Below are 18,454 nucleotides of genomic sequence, written 5' to 3'. Positions count from 1 at the left end.
TGTTTTTTTGTTTTTTTTTTTAGGCGATAACTTTTGAGGATCTGTAAGCTACACCTAAACTTCTAAATCTTTTTATTTAAGGTTTATGCTTGAATGGTTCTTTGAATTATGGTCAGCTCTTTAAGTTACTGTCTAGTATGTATGTTTTTTTCTGGCACGCCTACAATGAGGAAGGATGTTAAGGTTGCTGTCTTGTAGCCTATAGTCTTCCAACTTTTGATGGAGGCATTTACAGATTGGGAACAACCATTCCTTACCTCTCTGATGCCCAGTGATTCAGCCTTCTAACTGTCCCTTTCTGAAAGTGGGAAGTGGGGATCAGTCTTCTGGGCATACTGAAAAAGTGACTTTGATCAGACTGTCTTCTCTTTGACTGTGACAAATACCAGAAGTTTCCATGAGAACGGAGAGCTGAAGATGCTGTCCTGTTATTGTAATTTTCATTTTCTTTAGAATTTCAAACACAAGGCTTAAAATTGTATTGTTCTAAAACTTCAAAAATGAGATTGGGTTTTATTGTTGGCTGTCAGAACAGTTATAAAACTGTTGTTCTTGACCATGCATGTCCTTTGTTCAACTTGGCATGAATTCCTAATACCTAAAATAACGGTGGTGTTGTCATAGCAACTTTCCATTTGGTCCAATATATATGGTCTCTAAAGAAACTGAAACATTAATAGTGTTCGCAATATGGATGGTAAAAAATAAAACCTTTTATGCAGAAAAAAAAATACAGCTGGACTCTTTCAAAAATAAGGTTCTATTTAAAGAGATTTGCAGCATTTAAAATAGATTTGAATGCATGTGTTCCAGAATGCAGATTTAGCATTAGATGAATCCGATGAACTTGTATTTTAAGAAGTCCTTTGGTAGGAAACTGGGGTGCATTTGTTTAAGAGAAAATGGTTGTAGGTATAGAAACAGCTGGTGGTAAAGTCAAGTAAGGCTCTCACCTTGAGGCCAAATGATGTATATTCCATTAAGTGCCACAGTGCCTTGGACTGTATGAACAACTTGGCGTAAGTTGTCTTAATTTGTGGAAACCTACCACTTCAAGCAAAATCAGTTTGTGTAATTAGGTGAGATTAATTCTTTGTTTTCATAGGGAGTATTCATGTAATTAAATGTCAAATTGATCCATAAATAAGCATGTTAAAGTCAGCAGCTATATCTGAGAGATTTTTTTTTTTTACGGCATCAAGATAAATTCATTATAACTGCATTAGCTGATTTAATTGAAAGTGATATGTGGCCATGCTCAAGGGTTCTTTGTGCTCCTTCACAGCACAGGAAAAAGTTCAGCACTTCAGGACTTGCATTTCACTGTACTTCTAGCATGTGAAATTAAGATCTCAAGAAGTTTGGTTTAGTTCCCCGTACATTAATAGAAAATACAATAATCAGTGCAGAAGATCTCAGCTTGGATCAACATTCTTCACTCATGACGTGTCGGTACCTTTTACAATCCCATTTGTTTGTAATAGCTGTTTACAGTTAAGGTCAGCTTCTGTATTTCAGGAAAATAATGAGTTTTTAAGGCTTAAGGTTTCTATTTGGGGTGTAGAGGTGGAACTATGGAGAGAGAATGATAAATTGCGACTATGCACCACTTTGGAGCCAAAATATTGCCTTTTTTGAGAGTTAAGAATAAATCAGTAATAAACAGTGTTTTAAAAATGAAGCAAGTGGTGTAAATAATGGTATGTTTGCCACAATAAATTTTAGTTAGTTAGTTACTATTTTTGTTGTTGCTGTTCTAGTTAGTTTGGCCATCATGATCGGAAAGAAAGACCTTGATGTCTTTAAGGCCAGGTTGCAATGGGCCCTGGTCAACCTAATGTAGCGGGTAGCATCCCTGCCCAGGGCAGGGGTTGGAACTGGCTGGTTTTTAAGGTCCTTTCCAACCCAAGCCATGCCATGATTCTGTGATGTTCAAATACTTCAATTCTTAATTCTCTGCTGTGATTCACCCTCAGCTGAAGCTGTGCAAAAAGGGAAAGCCACTCAAATTATTGGGACTGCCAAGTTTTAAAACTTCAAGCGTGCTGATCTGTCTCACTGCTGGGCAATGTACTAATGCTATGAATGTGGCATGGGTAAGAAGCCTTTTATAAGCAACTACTTATTACAAGTGCCATCTCCTATCCTGGATGAATTGCAAACTCTTTTTATAGATAGTAGATCTTAATTAATATTTCTTCAGTATGTGATGATCTAAATCTGTTTCACTGGCATCCTTGGGCTTTGTGTATCCAGTTTCAGCTTGCATGTGGAGGCAGTTGGGCTTGATAACATGAGTTAACGAGTCATCACCACCCAGCATTATGGGTCTGCCTTTTGATGTTAAATTTGTGGATGTTGTAGAGGGCCAGATGGGAGACACTGACTTATCAAAATGGCATGAAACTTTGTGTAGCTGCCTGGACTCCTCACTGTTTTGCCATAGGGTTTGAGTTTTTGGTGAGTCTTACAGTGTGTATCTTTTTTCCATTTTTCACTGCAATATACTCTCTTTCATACATATATAGATAGTAAAGGGACCATTGTTTCTCTGTAAGGGATTCTTGTTCACTGCTATGGGAACATTCTCCAGCATTTAACTTCTTGATAGTACATTTTGTTTAGGTATTTTTCAGATTAAAACAAAAGAAGTAATCAACTTCTAAAATCTTTTACATTTAGTGGAAAAATCCCCAGCGCTACTGAGTGATGAGATTAGGATTTGACTAAATCTACACTCAGGATTTCTCAGGATCCATGTTCTGGAAATGAAGCTGTCCTCCTCGCTCTGAATGTGGTCACCTAGAAAATTAAGGAGTTTTTATCAATGTAGTTTTGTAGTGGAAGGTAGATCCAGGGTCCCCTGAAATTCTTTCTCTTGCCTTCAGTTGACATTAGAGTGAATTAAAAGCCTGTAATAAAAGCCTTTTTTATTGTCCTCCTCCCAAACAAATACCTTGTTTACTAGTTAAGAAAGAATAGCTACTTTCTGTGAATGTCAGGCAGGTTACATTATGCTGTTTATAATGGCAGACTGAGGACATGCACAGGATGGAGTTTATTTGATGTTAAAGAGCCACTGCAGTTATAATGGAAATTGTCATGGTGGGTTTTTTTTTTATATCTTCCTCAGTAACCTCAAAAGTTCTCAGCTTGTATCTAAACAACCACGCAGAAATGTTGTGGTTTCAAAGCTGCCATTCTCCTATATTAATTCAGGGCTCTGGTTAGTTCTAGACTTCTCTTGTATGTCTTAGAACAAATAATACATAAACTTTTGCTGTGCTTATGTCTCAACCAGTTAAGACACTAGAATATAAAAATTAAATCCTGCAGAAACTGACAGTCACGTATGCAAGGAGACCTTCATTGTCTGTTTTGCACCTCCCATTACTTAACATAGCACTTGTTATAGTCCTGCATGAACTTTCTGCAGTCTGGAAGGTTAGAGAAAACTGCCCCTGTGAAGAACATTGCCACAGTTGTCATTCAAAATGTCCAAGTTAATCGGAAAATGTTTTCCTGCATTGAAAAACTACCTTCTTTCTGTTAGTACTTTCTCAAAAAATATTTTTGAAATAACTTTATCTTTGTATTCTCGTCCCTTTGTAAGCTCTTGTACAAAATAATAAGTCACTGGCCAGGAAAAGATAAAGACCAACAAGACTGTTTTTAAGCAAAGATTGAGAGTGGTTCTGCATGGGTATTCTAAATGTCAAGTTCAACTCTGCTGTTTCTTGTGGCTGGTTAGTAGAGTTTTAAATGAAATAAGATACATTGTACTTTTAAATAAAATCAAACATCTTATAAATGTATATAACTGCATATTTTAAAATGCTTGTAATGCCAGACATACAGTCTGATCAAGATCACAAGAGTCCAGGGTTAGAGACTTCAGGAATTTCTGCAGTGATGTATGTTTTAATTCAGAATTGGAACTTGAACGTCTTCATTTTCTGTATGATCATGATGATTAAGGTTTGCTCTCTAGTGCTTTGGAAATAGAAGAATTTCTTTAAAATTTCCCTTCTTTGAAAGTGAATTTTTAGTTTTATTTTTTTAGATATTACAAGAGGAAGTTGTAGATCACACTTCATGGTGCTCTTAAGCAAAAGTAGCAGGCCTCCAGTGTTGGAGAAAAGATGTGTTTGGGAGAAACCTATCATAGATCTGTTTTGAGAAAGATCTAGTATATTTATTAAAAGTTTAGTGAAGGTGCTGGCTTGACTTACTTCCTCAATCAGGTCACGCTGTCATTTCCACAGAGCTGTTCTCACTTATCCCTCATTTTTCTTTTTTCTCTCTGCTCCTGCTTTTCTTGTTTGTTTTCAAAACTTCAAGGCAACTGAAAATCATGTGCTTCCAAGGCTGCCTGTTGGGCTACTTTAAACACCAGCTGGCAGAGCTGTGCAAAGCACCAGGAAATAATTGAGTTTGGATGAAAATGCAGCCACCGTTGGTAAGGTATCTGTAACAGTCCTTGGCTGTGCTTTGACTAAATAATGCTTTGCCAGGAGGATACAAGGAGAGGTTATGTGAAATACCTTGTTATCAGAAATGAAATACATGATGCAGATCCAAAATGACAGATTTTAAACCACTTTCAAATTGTCTAGGTAGTAAAGTTCTTCCTTCCATAATTAAAACTGTTTAAAAATAAATGAAAACAACTCTTAATCACGTCAGAAATCAAGAAGTTTTCTTTCTGTCTAGGCCATCCCCTACTTACATTATGTTTGTTTGTCATTTGGTTTTAATCGAGGTAATCCATGAAAGCTGAATGCATAAAATACAACTTCAGGGATATATGTAGAAAGCCATGTGATTTCTCCTCTCAGCTGCTTCAGTAGTCCCCTGGTACATTACATGTATTTCATTGGCGTTGATGCAGATAGGAACTGGAGAAAGAATCCAGTGCCACTAGGGAACAGAAATAACTGTGGGACTTTTGTTTACCTCCAAACTCATACAGTAGACTGTTCAGCACAAGTAAAAAATATTCTAATCTAGAGAGGTAGATTCAGCTAGGATGATGGACACAAGCTTGATATATCACGTTTCCCTTGGCAACTACCCTACTCAAATGGAAATAACATTTTGGATGCATGAACAACAGGTTATTATAGGTTTCCTTACATGGGTTCACAAGTGTCACGGGTACAGCATATTGTGGTAGGTCAAGTCCTCTCTAAATTTACATGCAACGAGATTGTATTTTTATGTTTGACTTCTTTAAACTTTATTTTACAGTTTTCAGTCCTCTGGGCTAATACTTGCCTGAAAAAATGTAAAACCTTATGAAACACCAAGATGACATTGTTTAACTAAAAGCAGGCTGTGCTTTTACAGATGCAATGGCTGTGAAGTAGAAGTACTTTGTGTAATATAATCAACTTCTGTGGCATTTATTAAAACCACTAAAATAATTGTATTGATTGGACTTTTTTTCCATCTCCAAACTCTTAGCTCTCTGGGTTTTTTCCATCAGCTATGTAAGTGGGATTGAGGGCTTTTGCACTAAGGTTGATAATACTGCATTGAGAGATATTTACTGTTTTTCTTACAGAGATCTGTTTTTAAAAACAAAACAAAACAAAAAACCAGCATGGTGGGAATGTTTTAAACTGGCACCAGGACTGAAATGATTGCAACTAAAATGTGAACAAGAAGTTCTGGAAAGCACCTCTTACAGGGAGCTCTTTGAAGGTCAATGAAAGCATCTGTATATAAAAAGAGACTTGCTGATTTAATTTGCGTAAATGTTCCAAAGACTTCTGACAGGGTTGTTACTATTTGGAAGTCTTGACATACTTAGACTGGTAACTTCCCTATTTTGCCTTAGCTGTGTTTTGTTGCAGAATATACTTAAGTCTTTAATTTTTTGCCCTAGATTCTTTTTTCTCGTTAATTGCTTTTTACCATCCACTTCACTCTCAGGCTTCAAATGCAAATTCGGTTTTCTTTCTGTCATTGGGAAGGAGCCAACAAAGTGTCTTAGAGAAAGACATCAACTGAGGACATAATACTAAATGGTTTATTGCTATGAAGTTAGTGAAAATGTACATCATGCCATTATTGTCCATTAACATTCAGGTTTTGTGACCTATTGAGAAATGGGGCTGCAGTATCTGCATCACGTTGCACAGAATAAATCACCTTTTCTTTTAAAATGCAGGTCTATTGAAATAGCTAACTATGCTGTTCTAAGCTGACTCTCTTCCTTGCTTACAGATTAACATGATTGTGTAGGCTATTTCTGAGCTGATTTTGAGCATGATGTGAAGTTGAGTGTGTGCAGACATTCTTGCAGGATGGGCAGCCTTGGATATATAGCCCTTAGAATAGAAAGGCATAGGCTGGTATGATTACAGACAATTTATCATTCACACTTTTCTTTTAACATACTTAGCTTATATGAGAAATGAGTCTCTCAAACAAAGACACTGCCCAGGAAGACATGATATCACTGAACTTGCCTACCTGTTATGCAGCTTGCCCCCTGCATATTTTGGGATGTGTGCTAGCTGCAGGAGCTCTCCACTACGTTCAGAGCTGCATAAGGGTTTACTTCAGTGTATTTGCTTCATCTCAGGAGATGTCTGACCTCTGGCAACAGAGTATGCTCAGAGTGATAAACGATGGTGATTTTTAACGAGTAATTGTGAATGTTAACAATTTAGTTGGTTTGGATTCCTTACATGCTTTTCATGTTGTGTTGCTAGATGTAATTCAAGTGTAATATGTTTCATTACATTCACTGGAGTAGTGAAATAACCCATTCAACCACCAGAAATTCTAGGTTTCTATGCTGGTTTTGAAATTCAGATGTAACTTGGATCTGCCTGTTTTTTGTTGTTGTTTGTTTGTTTTTAAGATAATTTATATCAGTACAATCAGTTGATATGCAAAAACCTACTGCTTTTCCTTGTTATAAATGAAGTCTCAACTCAATCTGAATTTAATAATATTTATAAAAGAAATGTTTATAAAAGGTATAAAAGGCAAGTAAACAGCACTGGGTGTGCAGGGAGTCTACGCTCCACCAACATGCACATAGGAACATCAAACATTCTAAATATACAGAACATTGCTTTACATACTAAACCCGAGTATGCCTATACATATGTACAATCAGAAAAGGTAACAAACAATCCTTTAAGTTCCACGACTTAAGAGTCTCAATTTTCCATTCCTTTTCTTAATTACGAACATGTCTCCATTTTCCATTCCTTTTGAGCAATACGTCTCGCTTTAAGTTGTCAAGCAACTCGGTCTCTGGGCCTTATGTATCCTGTTCTTCCCGAATCGAAGAAAAGCATATCCATCTCCTTTTCAAGGCCAATAAAAAGGGCCTGGGTCAAAAGGCACGTTCAGGTCACCAGGGGGCAGAACAGCAAAGGCCTGCGATGGCAGTACCGGCGGGGGGGGCCGATGGCATAGCAGTCGGATCAGTGAACGAGCCCGCAGCTCCCTCACTGCCTGGCAAACCACACGTGTCTGACTGTGGTCCCACAGGGCTCTTTAAGGCCTCAGAGACTGCTCGCCAGGTGCCGAGCAAGCCCACTGCAACCTTGTCGCTTTTAGTTGCAGAGTCCCACACCTTGACCTCAGTGTGGTCCCATATTTCAGGCTCATAAACTGTCCGATTGTTAATAAGGAGAATAAGCCGTAAGGTTACCAGGACAGTCTTTGTTCCTAAGGACGTATGATTCCCCATACTGCGCAGCTGCTTACCAGCGAGGGGCAGCTGTGTGCGCGGCTCCGCTTCTCTCAGCTCGAGCTTCTCTCCAGCTCCGGTGCGCCCATTTCCAGCGCCTTGCTGTACGAGCTGCTTTGGGCGGTTTGCTGAGTCTGGCCGAACCTGTCTTCATGAGGCAATCAGTGTGCCTGTTCCCGTCCCGGTCTCCGTTCTGCTAGCCTGTTCCTTTTCATTCCTTCTTTCTGCTTATTGATGACATAACTTCATCACATCGTGTTGCCTTTTTTTTTTTTTTTTTTTAATCTTGAGGACAGGCTCCCCTCTTATACCCTTCTCCCCACAGCAGTCCTTTTCAAAACAACTTTTCATTGGTCAAACAACTTTGAATGTAACAGCAACAGCAAACATCCAGAAGCTTCCATGCCTTAATGGGTGGAGAACAAGCAACCCGAGAGGGCACGGAGTGTCCTGAATCACCCTTCTTTGTTCCCTCTAAACGCTTTTACGTTCCTGATGGCCTCATCGTTAAGAGTCTGATGTTATCATCAACCACGGGGCTTGCCGACCCCCATGGCCACAGTCCCACATCTCCCCCTTCTTTATTAATATCAACCATCTCCTCGACACGAATTACCACTCCATATATAACATTCTCTTGGGTAGTTCTCCTAAGCAAACACAGTTACTGCATTTGTATGCTGTAGCGTGTTCCACTTATAATAGCTTTGTCTACCAGTGAGATGCTTTGGGAATTATGCAAACAATTTGCTAAACCAGTTTTGTTTTAGTATCTCTATTCAGTTATTCAGTCAAAAATATCTTTTAAATACTATTTTTGTAATAAGTATAGTTCATCTGTAAGTAGTAGTTCCTTTGAGAAAGTCAGCAAAATACATGGCTATGAATGTAAAAGATATGTATAACATTACAACTGAATCCTATTGTTTAAATTGGAGAGGGGACTTTGGAAAGTTTTTTACCTGCTTCCACAGAAATGGGGTGGCTCAGGTGCTCTTGAAAATTCTACTCTTAAGTTTGCATGCTGTACCTTTACCCCCTCAGCTTGTGTAAATGCTATGATGCTTTCCGTAACTCCGTATGATGTGGCAGTGAAATGTCTAACTGTTAATTCTGGAATCAATGCCAGCCAGCTGGGTAGCCAGCCATTTGAGTTGGGAAATCAAAGGTGGCAGGCATGTGCCACTGGTTCTTTTTTTAGCTACGTTAGCTTGACAGCTCACAGAAGTTTGAACTGGAGGTGGGGATTATTGACTTTACTTGACTATGTTTTAATACTTTGTTAGGTTTTTAGATCTGAATCCTCACCACAGTGTCTTGCATGACTCATTCTACAGCCAGTACCTTTATCTCTTGATGTTGGCCATGTGTTTTTGTTTTGTTTTGTTTTTGAAAAATTGCTTGCAGTGAAGGTCATGTGGTGTGGTTTGTTCCAGCACAGACTTTTCTTCTTTGAAAGGGTTGGGAGGAATTGGTGAAAGGCCTTGACTGTACCAGAGCACAAAGGATTTGTTCCTTGTTAAAAATTTGCATGGATAAATACCACCCTGTTACAGTTCACAGAAGCAAAGTTAGTGAAAAGTGATCCTGCACCAGGTTGTTTTTGTCTTTTCTTTGTAAGATACTACACTCATTTGAGCTTATCTTAAAATAATAATAATAATAGTAATTAAAAAAAAAAAAAATCACCATCATTTTCTCTGAGAAAATCAGAGAGAAATAGAGTGAACTAGAATTTATCTCAGAATTTCTCAGGCCTCTCAGCATGTTTAAATAGCCTTGGCAGCAGGATGCCTCTTCTGGCATGATTCCTCCAAAAATCTGCTGTCTAGTAAACCGTTGTAATTCAGTCTACTTAAAATTGCAGGGAGGATTGTTGAAAGTGGTGCTAACTGTATGCCACCTGCTCCCACAGCTGGTAGTAGGAATATTCAACACCAACAGGAAAACACTATAGAGAGCAGTGTTCATGGGAAAAATGGGATTGGTAGGTGAGCAATGGCTTTCTCATTTCCTTTTTAAGAAACATTGCATGTTTACATCAGTGTGTCAGGGAAGGGAATCTAAGCTGTAGCTGGTATCCACAGCCAAGATAAAAAGTGTGATGCCATGGGGAAACTGCTGCATTTTAATCTACCTTCCCACTGGATGCCTATGCCACTCTCTCTTTTTTAATTATCTTATTATTATTTATTTCCTTTAATGGGGAGCATACTCTGATTCTTTGCTCAGCATAGCAGCATGTTGCCGGCCACTAGCATGTTTCTGCTGAGTACCTTAGACTTTTGAAGCTCTCAGTGTGCCCTGGAAGCCCAGAGGGTGAATTGCATTTGGGGTGCATTAAGCACAGCATAGCCAGTCGGTCAAAAGAGGTGATTCTCCCACTGTATTTAGCACTGGAGTGGTCTCACTTTGAATATTGTGTGCAGTTCTGCACACAGTACCATCAGGGTGGTCGAACACTGGAACAGGTTTCTTAGGTGGTGGATTCCCCACGCCTGTCAGGGTTCAAGAGGCATTTGGACAACGCCCTCAGTAGCATGCTTTAACTTTTGGTTAGCCCTGAAGTGCTCAGGCAGCTGGACTTGATGATCTTTGCAGGTCCTTTCCATCTGAACTACTCTAAGTCTCTTCAGTAACATTGAGGTGGGAGTCCCTGACCATTGAGAGGATGTAAGGAAGTCCAAAGAACTTTTTCTCCACTAAGTGCTTATGAAAGAATACTTGACAAATCTCTAGAGAAAATACGCACATGACCTTACTAGCAGTAGCACTGCATCCATGGGAAGGACCAGTGAGCCCTGATGGGAGCGTTCCAGCATGGAAACTGTACTCCAAGAGATGAAGATGGAAATTTTCTAGAAAATCTTACAGTAGTTTTATAGTAGTGAGAGAGAGATCTCCATGTAGATCTTGTGCTTTTGGGGCTAGGGGACAACAAGAGCTTTTTTCCCATAAGAAGGGAAACATCTTGGGCATGCAGATTTAGTGACCCTTAGAAGTAAGCCCATTAAGGGTGAAAATTTACATTGGTAGAGTCAAGTTATTCTTAGTACAACAGAAATATTGAACATGGAATGTTTTTAATTGGATGGGCCAAAAGGATATAAAAATGAAAAAAAAAAAGAATCAGGATTTAAAATGGAAATTTGAAAAGGAGAAAGGATATTGAAGTAGGGAATTGGGGTCCAACTCCACTTTTTGAGTGAAGTACAGTTAAAATTCTTACTGGGAAGAGAAAGTAAGAAAAATGATTTGCAGGTGTGTCATTATTAGCTTGGTATAGAGAAAGATCACTGCTGCATTTTGTGCAGTGTATAACAATCATGTTACCTCAATGCTGGATTTTGCAAAATACAGCCTAGATATTGAAGCCAGGCCAGCCTGCTAAAAGCAGCCACCTGCATTCCAGTGGGTTAGTGCAGATCATGTGATGGAAGTTATAACCTAGGTAAAATGTTAATGACTAAACTTGGCACAGCTGAAGCTTTTAATCTTTTATTGCAGTTTTCTAAGGAGCGGCAAGTTATGGACAACAGCCCGGAAAAACTGAAGAAGGAGTTAGAGGAAGAACTGCAGTTAAGTAGCGAAGACTTGCGTAGCCATGCCTGGTACCATGGACGTATTCCTCGGCAGGTATGTGATTCTGTGATTCTCATCTTTGTGTTGCCAAGAGTGCTCTGAGCTTTTAAAGAATTTTGCACTAAGGTACTACACACATCTGTGATACCTCCATTAATTTAGTAGAAATGTAATGCCTTCTTAGTGTGAAAGCTGCATTTATCACCACTCGGTGTAAAATGAGGTTGATGAAGGATTCAGGGCAGACACTGGTGGAATATATGTTTCAGGATTTTCCTGCACTGAATAAAGACAGAAATGGAATTTATATCAGAATGCTATCCCCAAATATAGTTCAGACACACTGGTATCATTGTACTGAACCAAATGCTGTTGTTGGTTTTCTTTATTGTGTATCAGATTTTGGGGAGGGAAAAATATAAATCTATTCGGTAACTTCATTTTGATCGATTGTAGTTAGTAGTATGTGAAAGCTGTCGTTGTATTGGAGCTTGGCTTGCAAGGGCACCTGGAGCTCCACCTGCAGGCTTCTCTCCTACCCAGCTCTCACCAGAGCTTCAAGCTGCCTGCTGCCCTCGGTGTACATAACAAGAGCGGGCACAGCAGTCACATTTTCAACTTACTGTTAGATGCACAGTTTATCAAATGCAAAGGACTAACTTAAAACAGATTTTTCTGACTCTTCCTGGTTTTATGCAGCATTCATGAAGAATAAAAAACAAAAGCTTGTTGTTTAAGATAACAATGAAGGGACAGTTCCTGGGGTCCTGTAGTAATGACTTCTAAACTCTTGTGTGACTATATATTCAGATTCTTTAAACTCTATTAGCAAATGAGAAGAAATTTATACATGCAAAAGTGGGTCATGCTTCTGGCTGCTGGGCATTTTCCACTGAGTCCTTCCAGATACTGTGGGATGAGCTTGTAATTTTAGAATCAGAGATGTTCTTCTACCATGCTTTATGAGTTGCTTAATATTTTCTAGCTTTGTCCTGCCAGAGTAGCTAAATTAAGTCCTATGTGTATGAATATTTTGTTGTTTGGTGATCGACTTCCTGATTCTTAAATCATTTATTCTGTGTTCTTTTTCCTTAAAGGTGGCAGAAGGCCTAGTTCAGAGGGATGGAGATTTTCTCATTAGAGATTCTCTTTCCAGTCCTGGGAACTTTGTTCTTACCTGTCAGTGGAAAAATACCTCTCAGCATTTTAAAATCAACAGAACAGTTCTAAGGTTCAATGAAGCCTACTGCCGTGTTCAGTATCAGTTTGAACTTGAAAGTTTTGACAGTATCCCTGGCTTAGTTAGATTCTATGTTGGGAATCGCACACCAATATCAAAGCAGAGTGGAGCAATTATTTTTCAGCCTATCAACAGGACTGTACCTCTCAGGTGTCTAGAAGAAAAGTATGGCGTAACTCCAGTCCGTCAAAAAGAGGAAGGTATAACTGAAGGAAAAACAGAAACTGCAAAAAGACTGAGCCTTGGTAAATCCAGCATGCAGTCACAGGAGCAGAGCATACCCAGAGGAAATCTTATGAGGTACTTTAATTTTTCTGTCCTTACAGGGTGAAAAGAGGTGACTCCATCAGCTCCAGTGTAGGTGATGTTAAGTTTCATTCTGACTGTAGATGGAAGGACTGGGCGTCAGGGTTTGCTGATGTTTAGCGAAAGATACTGTAGAGCCTTTATTTGAAACTTCCTGAAATTGTTAAGATGTTCTCTACATGGTGGTTATTGTGCTAGATCTTTAGAAAATATAAAATACATTGTGGAGGTAAAATAAATGGAGATGGATGAAGCTATGACTTAAGTGGCAAGGCTGCGCTCTGCAGTCCTTATGTGAATGAGAACATGCCCCAGTTTTACAGGGTAGCTCTTACGCTGCTATTTGCATTGGAATAATGACAAAACAGTGCTTCCTGAAGGCCATTTGAATATGTGATTAGCCTAGCAAATTAAGAAATTCTAGTGGCATGGAAAATAAGTGCATAATTGCATTCTGAAAATATCTATGGAAAAACAAGATGCTCATGTGCAGTTCCAAAGGGTTGGCTTTGTCTCTGGTTCTCTATTTGTAGATTGATGCTTTTTGGAGAGAGGGAAGGAATAATTCAGTTGGAGTTCAGGGTGAGAGTGAATGTGGACTCTGGAAGCACAACAGGAGTGCAACATGTTCTTCGGTTGCTTAGCAAATATAGACTAGTATGAACTGAAGGGTTAAAATAAAATTGTGCTCTTGCTGCTTCAGAGAAGTCTTTTTATTTATTTTAGTCTTTTTACTAATTATTTCCGTATTTTCCTGCTGCAAAAAAAATACCAAGTATGGGATAATGGCTACTAATTTCAGTGTCCAGATTGAATGTTCCATTAAAAAGTCTCAGCATTCAAAGAAACACCCTCATAAATGCTGGAAGTTCACACAGTATATGGCCCATTTCATTGCTACCATACCAGCATGAAGTACTGATCTTACAGGTTGCCCAAGTAGAAAGCTGATGATCTCAGCCATGATTAGGATATGTTCTGTCAGTTAGATTGGTATATTAAGATTGTTGGATATATTGATATATTCGTGTTGTGTGTATTGATGTTTGTGTTTGCATTTTTGTCTACCCTAGAAACAAAGAAAAAAGTGGTAGCCAGCCAACTAGCTTGGATCATGTTCTGGAGAAAAGATTCCCTTTAAAGACTCACCAGTCGGAGAGCTACCTGCTGATTGGTATGTTTTGTAATTACACATTTTACACACACAAGCGGTGAGCTCCCAGGTGATCTGTTACACTTCAGACCAGAGTGAGACTGTAGAGTGTTCTAAGTACTGTATATACAGTTAGTACTTATTGGCCTATATAAGCTGAATTAATACACTGATTGCTCTTTCAGTACAGGAACAGGTTCTTTATTTCCAGTGTGCCAGCTAGTTCATTACTTCAGCGTGCAATTCAGCAGGCTTCCACACACAAAAAAATGACAGCTACACTTGGCATTGATATTTGTTTCAACAGTATTTCGTGTCCTTGCTTGTGCTTCATAAGAATTGTCTCACGTCTTTCTAACGGTCTGTTAAGTAGCATTCACTTCCATGGAAATCAGTGTTTCCTTGAGAGCAGTTCCTTGGGAACAAGCAGTAAAGCCACTTAGCTGTAGATACCAGCAAATGCAGTGAGAACTGAGATTGGGAATTAGGGTTCAGGTTTGTATTGGATGTTGAGGTTTACGTATGCAATGAATACAGTATGAGGCATAAATATTTAACACAGAAGTATATGAATCTATTTCTTCAGATCTTCAAATCAGCTACTGTTTAGCAAAGAGATGAGCATCCCTGAAATTCATTCCTTCCATACCTTACTACGTGCTCAGGCTTGACTTTGGGAAACTTTCCTTTCATCTTAAACTTACCATTCTCAGAAATGATTCATCTCTTATGTGGTATGGCTGGAAGTTTCTGTTTTTATAGCATAGATCAAGTTACATAGAAACCTCTTATTCTAAGCCATGGAGGCTATCCAGCTCTGACATTATAGCCCATGTATGCAGCAGGGACTAGAGTTATTGTCAGCATTACCACAGAATAACATTTTAGTGCAGCTGTTCTGTGTATGTGGGATTTCGGGAGGATCAGCAACTGAATGGAATTTGCTGGCTAGCTCTTTCCTCAAAATACAATTTCACATACATTTAATCGGTGAATAATTTACATGAGCGGACAGTTTCCTCAGGAATTGTATATGTTTTGGCCTTCTAAGTCACTGTACCATAAAAATAGTAACTTTTTTTCTTTTTGTTTTCTTCTGCAGGTTCAAGACATCCTTCTCAATTACCTGAAGCAGATGCAGACTCCTGTCCAAGCTCTCCTGCATTTAGAACAGGCAGTGAACCTTCTCTAAGCCCAACATGTGTTCAGAAAGTCACCTCTGAGACGCAGGTAGGGGAAGCTCTTAGAGGATCGGACAGTCAGCTCTGTCCAAAGCCTCCACCGAAACCCAGCAAAGCATCCCTGCTAAAGGCCCCAGATTCTCCTGTGGCTTCCCACAGTTCAGATGGACACTATTGTGAACTAAGTCCTGCCAGAGATCCTCCAGCAACAAAACATTTGTGTCAGAAAAACAGCTATGTGGAGCATCTGACACGAAAGGAGAAGGGAACACACTCATTCAGGAACTCTGAAACAAGCTATTTGATCCTGGATGATGACCCTACAATGAACTCTGCAGATTGTTCAGAAGATTCAACTGAGATGGCTGAAGACAACAGCATGTTTTCTGCACCTCTTTTTGAGACAGTGTCTAGTTTTAAACCAAATGATTTTGAATCCAAACTACTTCCTCCTGAAAACAAGCCATTGGAAACATCAATGTTAAGAAGAGTGAAGGAGCTTTTCACCAAGAACAATCCAAAGGTTATTGCACAGCATATTCTTAGGATGGACTGCAAGGTAAAAAAGAAAAAAAAAAAAGTAATTTTAGAAAGATTTTTTTCATTATATTTTATATTGTATGAGCTTAGACTTTCCAAACGTTGATTTGAAAAGATTAATGTGTAGATTTGCAGCTAGTGTAATAAATTTGTTGACTTGCTTACAGGACTTTTTAGGGTGGGATTTGTTTTTCCATTTGAAGAACAAGGCCAAAAAGTCCTTTGGATTATAGGTGCCTTCCAGCAGCTTTGACTTTAGACTCAAATTCTCAGTGCTGCATACATCTCGTTAATCTCCTGTCAATTGCTGTGTATCTGATTCTCATTTAGCGTTGGCTGCTGCTACATGAGGCTTCAGACACATGGTGACTCAGAAAAACTTGTTGAAGGGGCATGTTAGCTTAGAGCAGGACAGCAGCTCTCCAGGATGCTCATGTACGAAGGGGGAGCCTATGGGTTTGCAGCCTTCCTCCAGTAACCATCTCCTTATTTTAAAATGTATAAACTGGAATGAGGCCAAGGAAACTAGCCTGCTGGTAGTGTGGGAGCCTGTACAATTAGTTAAGAGGCACTGGAGTGTCTTAAAGATCCAGATTTTTGTATTTTAGAGCAGGAACAGTAACTAGCTGGGACAGGTAGAGAGAAGTCTGTATTTTGTCGTCTTCTCATGGAGCTGAGAGCCAGTGACTTATTCACTGGTGACTTGTTGCATACTATTGCACTGATAAGAGCAGTATGATACAATGAGATTGGCATGCGAACTGGGCCAAAATGAATGCTTTGTACTGAGATCTGTGATAAGGCTGAAATTTGTAGTCCTCCTTGTGGTACCAGGAGCTCAGTTTTCCCCTTCAATAATAGCATTTATATATATATATATTATATATATATAATATGTATATAGAAAATTTCATTTGTGAAAGAAGCACCCATTCATTTAGTGATGCAGTGAATGTCTGCCACCTGGATGCCTGAGGAGGGATCTTTGTGAAGTAGTTGCAATCAGGGTGTATCCAAGGGCTTTGTATCACACTCCTGCTTCTCTAGGAGAGAAACAGGTTTCTCGACAGTGCTAGATTTTGCACCAGCAAGGCTTGTTGTGACACAGATTGCTTTCATCTTTTCATAACCAAGAAAGCCTGATGATGGATGTATCAGAAATAACAGGCAGATAGGTTTGTAAATGTGTCGATGTACAGCCATCAGATTATCCAGCAGATAATCTCTCATTATATTAATTTAGTTTTGCCTGTAATTATCATACCTAATTGTTACTGATATAACCAGTAACTAATGCTGTCTGTTTAGAAAGCAAGGACAAATTGGTGAGGGTGGCAGCTTTCCATACTGACTTCATTAGGCACTCAATGTTGTGTCCTCCCAAAAGTCCTTTTACTGATTAATCCTTATGAGAACCCTCTAGTTCTCAACAATTCTCTGCAATGTTGTATTTTTAGAAATGAAGAGAGCAAAGCACACTGTGTAATGTGCATGTACTTTAAGGCCAAAAAGCAGTACCATGTTGATTAAGCATCAGGACAAGAGAGCACCACATTTCCTGGAGCTTGCATACGAAACTTTTACTGGGTGTGAAAGACATAAATTACAGCATTTAGGTCACATGTTTTTAGTTTTGTGATGAAAAAAGGCCTTCTTATATGATGCACCGACTGTCCGTAAGTTAATTAAGTTGTTCTTAGATGACTATTCTAACGTTGTACACTCAGCTGTGTGTGTCTTGCTCTGGACTGCCTCTATGTGGGCAGGTTTGTGGTAGTTCTGTTGTTATTTTAAAAAAAGTTTCAAAACTAAAACACAATTTTTTGCACTTGTCAGGTGGCAAGGATATTGGGAGTTTCTGAAGAAATAAGGAGGCTTATGGGAGTAAACTCTGGTCTTGAACTGATTACCCTGCCTTACGGACACCAACTGCGTCTGGACCTAATTGAAAGGTAAATGTTCCTGTTACACAGGGCAGATGGCCAGAAGGTGAAGGCATTGCTGCTTTGCACTCAACATCTCCTCAAAGAATGCACTCTTGCAAGGTTTTCTGAATTCATGTGTACAGAAGATAATTTAGTGAGATACTTTATCACTTCTTTGGCAAAAATAAATTCCTTGAGATCATAGGGCAACTCCATCCTGGCAATATAGGGAAAGGCAAATGGTATGGAAAGCAGGGTCCTAGATCTGCTGAACATCTTCAGCTCTCGTTTAAGCACTTGGATTTTAGGTAAAGTTCAGAGGACCTATGTTCTATCTGAGCATGTGTTTGTGGTATAGAATGACAATAATAACCTTCTGCAACTGGGGAAAAGGGCAGAAGAACTGCCCTTAAAGTAAAACACAAAAACAAACAAACAAAAAAAGCCACTAGAGATCGGCAGTTTTCTGTAAAGCCTCTGCACAAGTTAATGCATAATAATTAGCATCTTCTATCCTGATCTAGTTTCTCTGATTCAGATTTCAGTAGTTCAACTGCTGAAATTTAGGGGGAAGATCCCAAGATTTGTGTGGAGGACAACAGGAACTGGGTGGAGCTGTTTTCTACAGGGTTCAGTCATTCATTGCATGACTGAACTGAAAAAGCAGAACTTTGTGTTCAAAACGTGAGGGATAGCCAGCCAGCTAGCATGCTATAAAGTGTGCTTGACATACTCAAGTGTGGAGTGAAATGAAAAGTAACTCATTTGGCTAGTTCAGGCAGTCAGCCATGCTCTGTGCTTACTATTGAG

At 39.1% G+C, this 18,454-nt stretch overlaps 1 protein-coding gene across 5 annotated transcripts in view; it reads left to right on the top strand.

The window, feature by feature from the left end:
* BCAR3 (BCAR3 adaptor protein, NSP family member) overlaps positions 1–18,454 on the top strand; it is a 99,804-nt gene that overhangs the window by 77,532 nt on the left and 3,818 nt on the right. For all 5 annotated transcript variants that reach the window (XM_082766249.1, XM_082766251.1, XM_082766250.1 and 2 more), the window contains 5 exons: positions 11,225–11,353; positions 12,397–12,839; positions 13,919–14,019; positions 15,101–15,738; positions 17,556–17,671. In XM_082766249.1, the coding sequence (XP_082622375.1) occupies positions 11,225–11,353; positions 12,397–12,839; positions 13,919–14,019; positions 15,101–15,738; positions 17,556–17,671 (1,427 nt within the window). The remainder of the gene's footprint in view (positions 1–11,224; positions 11,354–12,396; positions 12,840–13,918; positions 14,020–15,100; positions 15,739–17,555; positions 17,672–18,454) is intronic.

This window comes from Aythya marila (genome assembly GCF_965140915.1).
Source record: "Aythya marila genome assembly, chromosome: 8".
Taxonomy (NCBI): domain Eukaryota; kingdom Metazoa; phylum Chordata; class Aves; order Anseriformes; family Anatidae; genus Aythya; species Aythya marila.
Note: the sequence above shows the minus strand (reverse complement) of the source record. Positions and strands in the feature narration are given on the sequence as shown.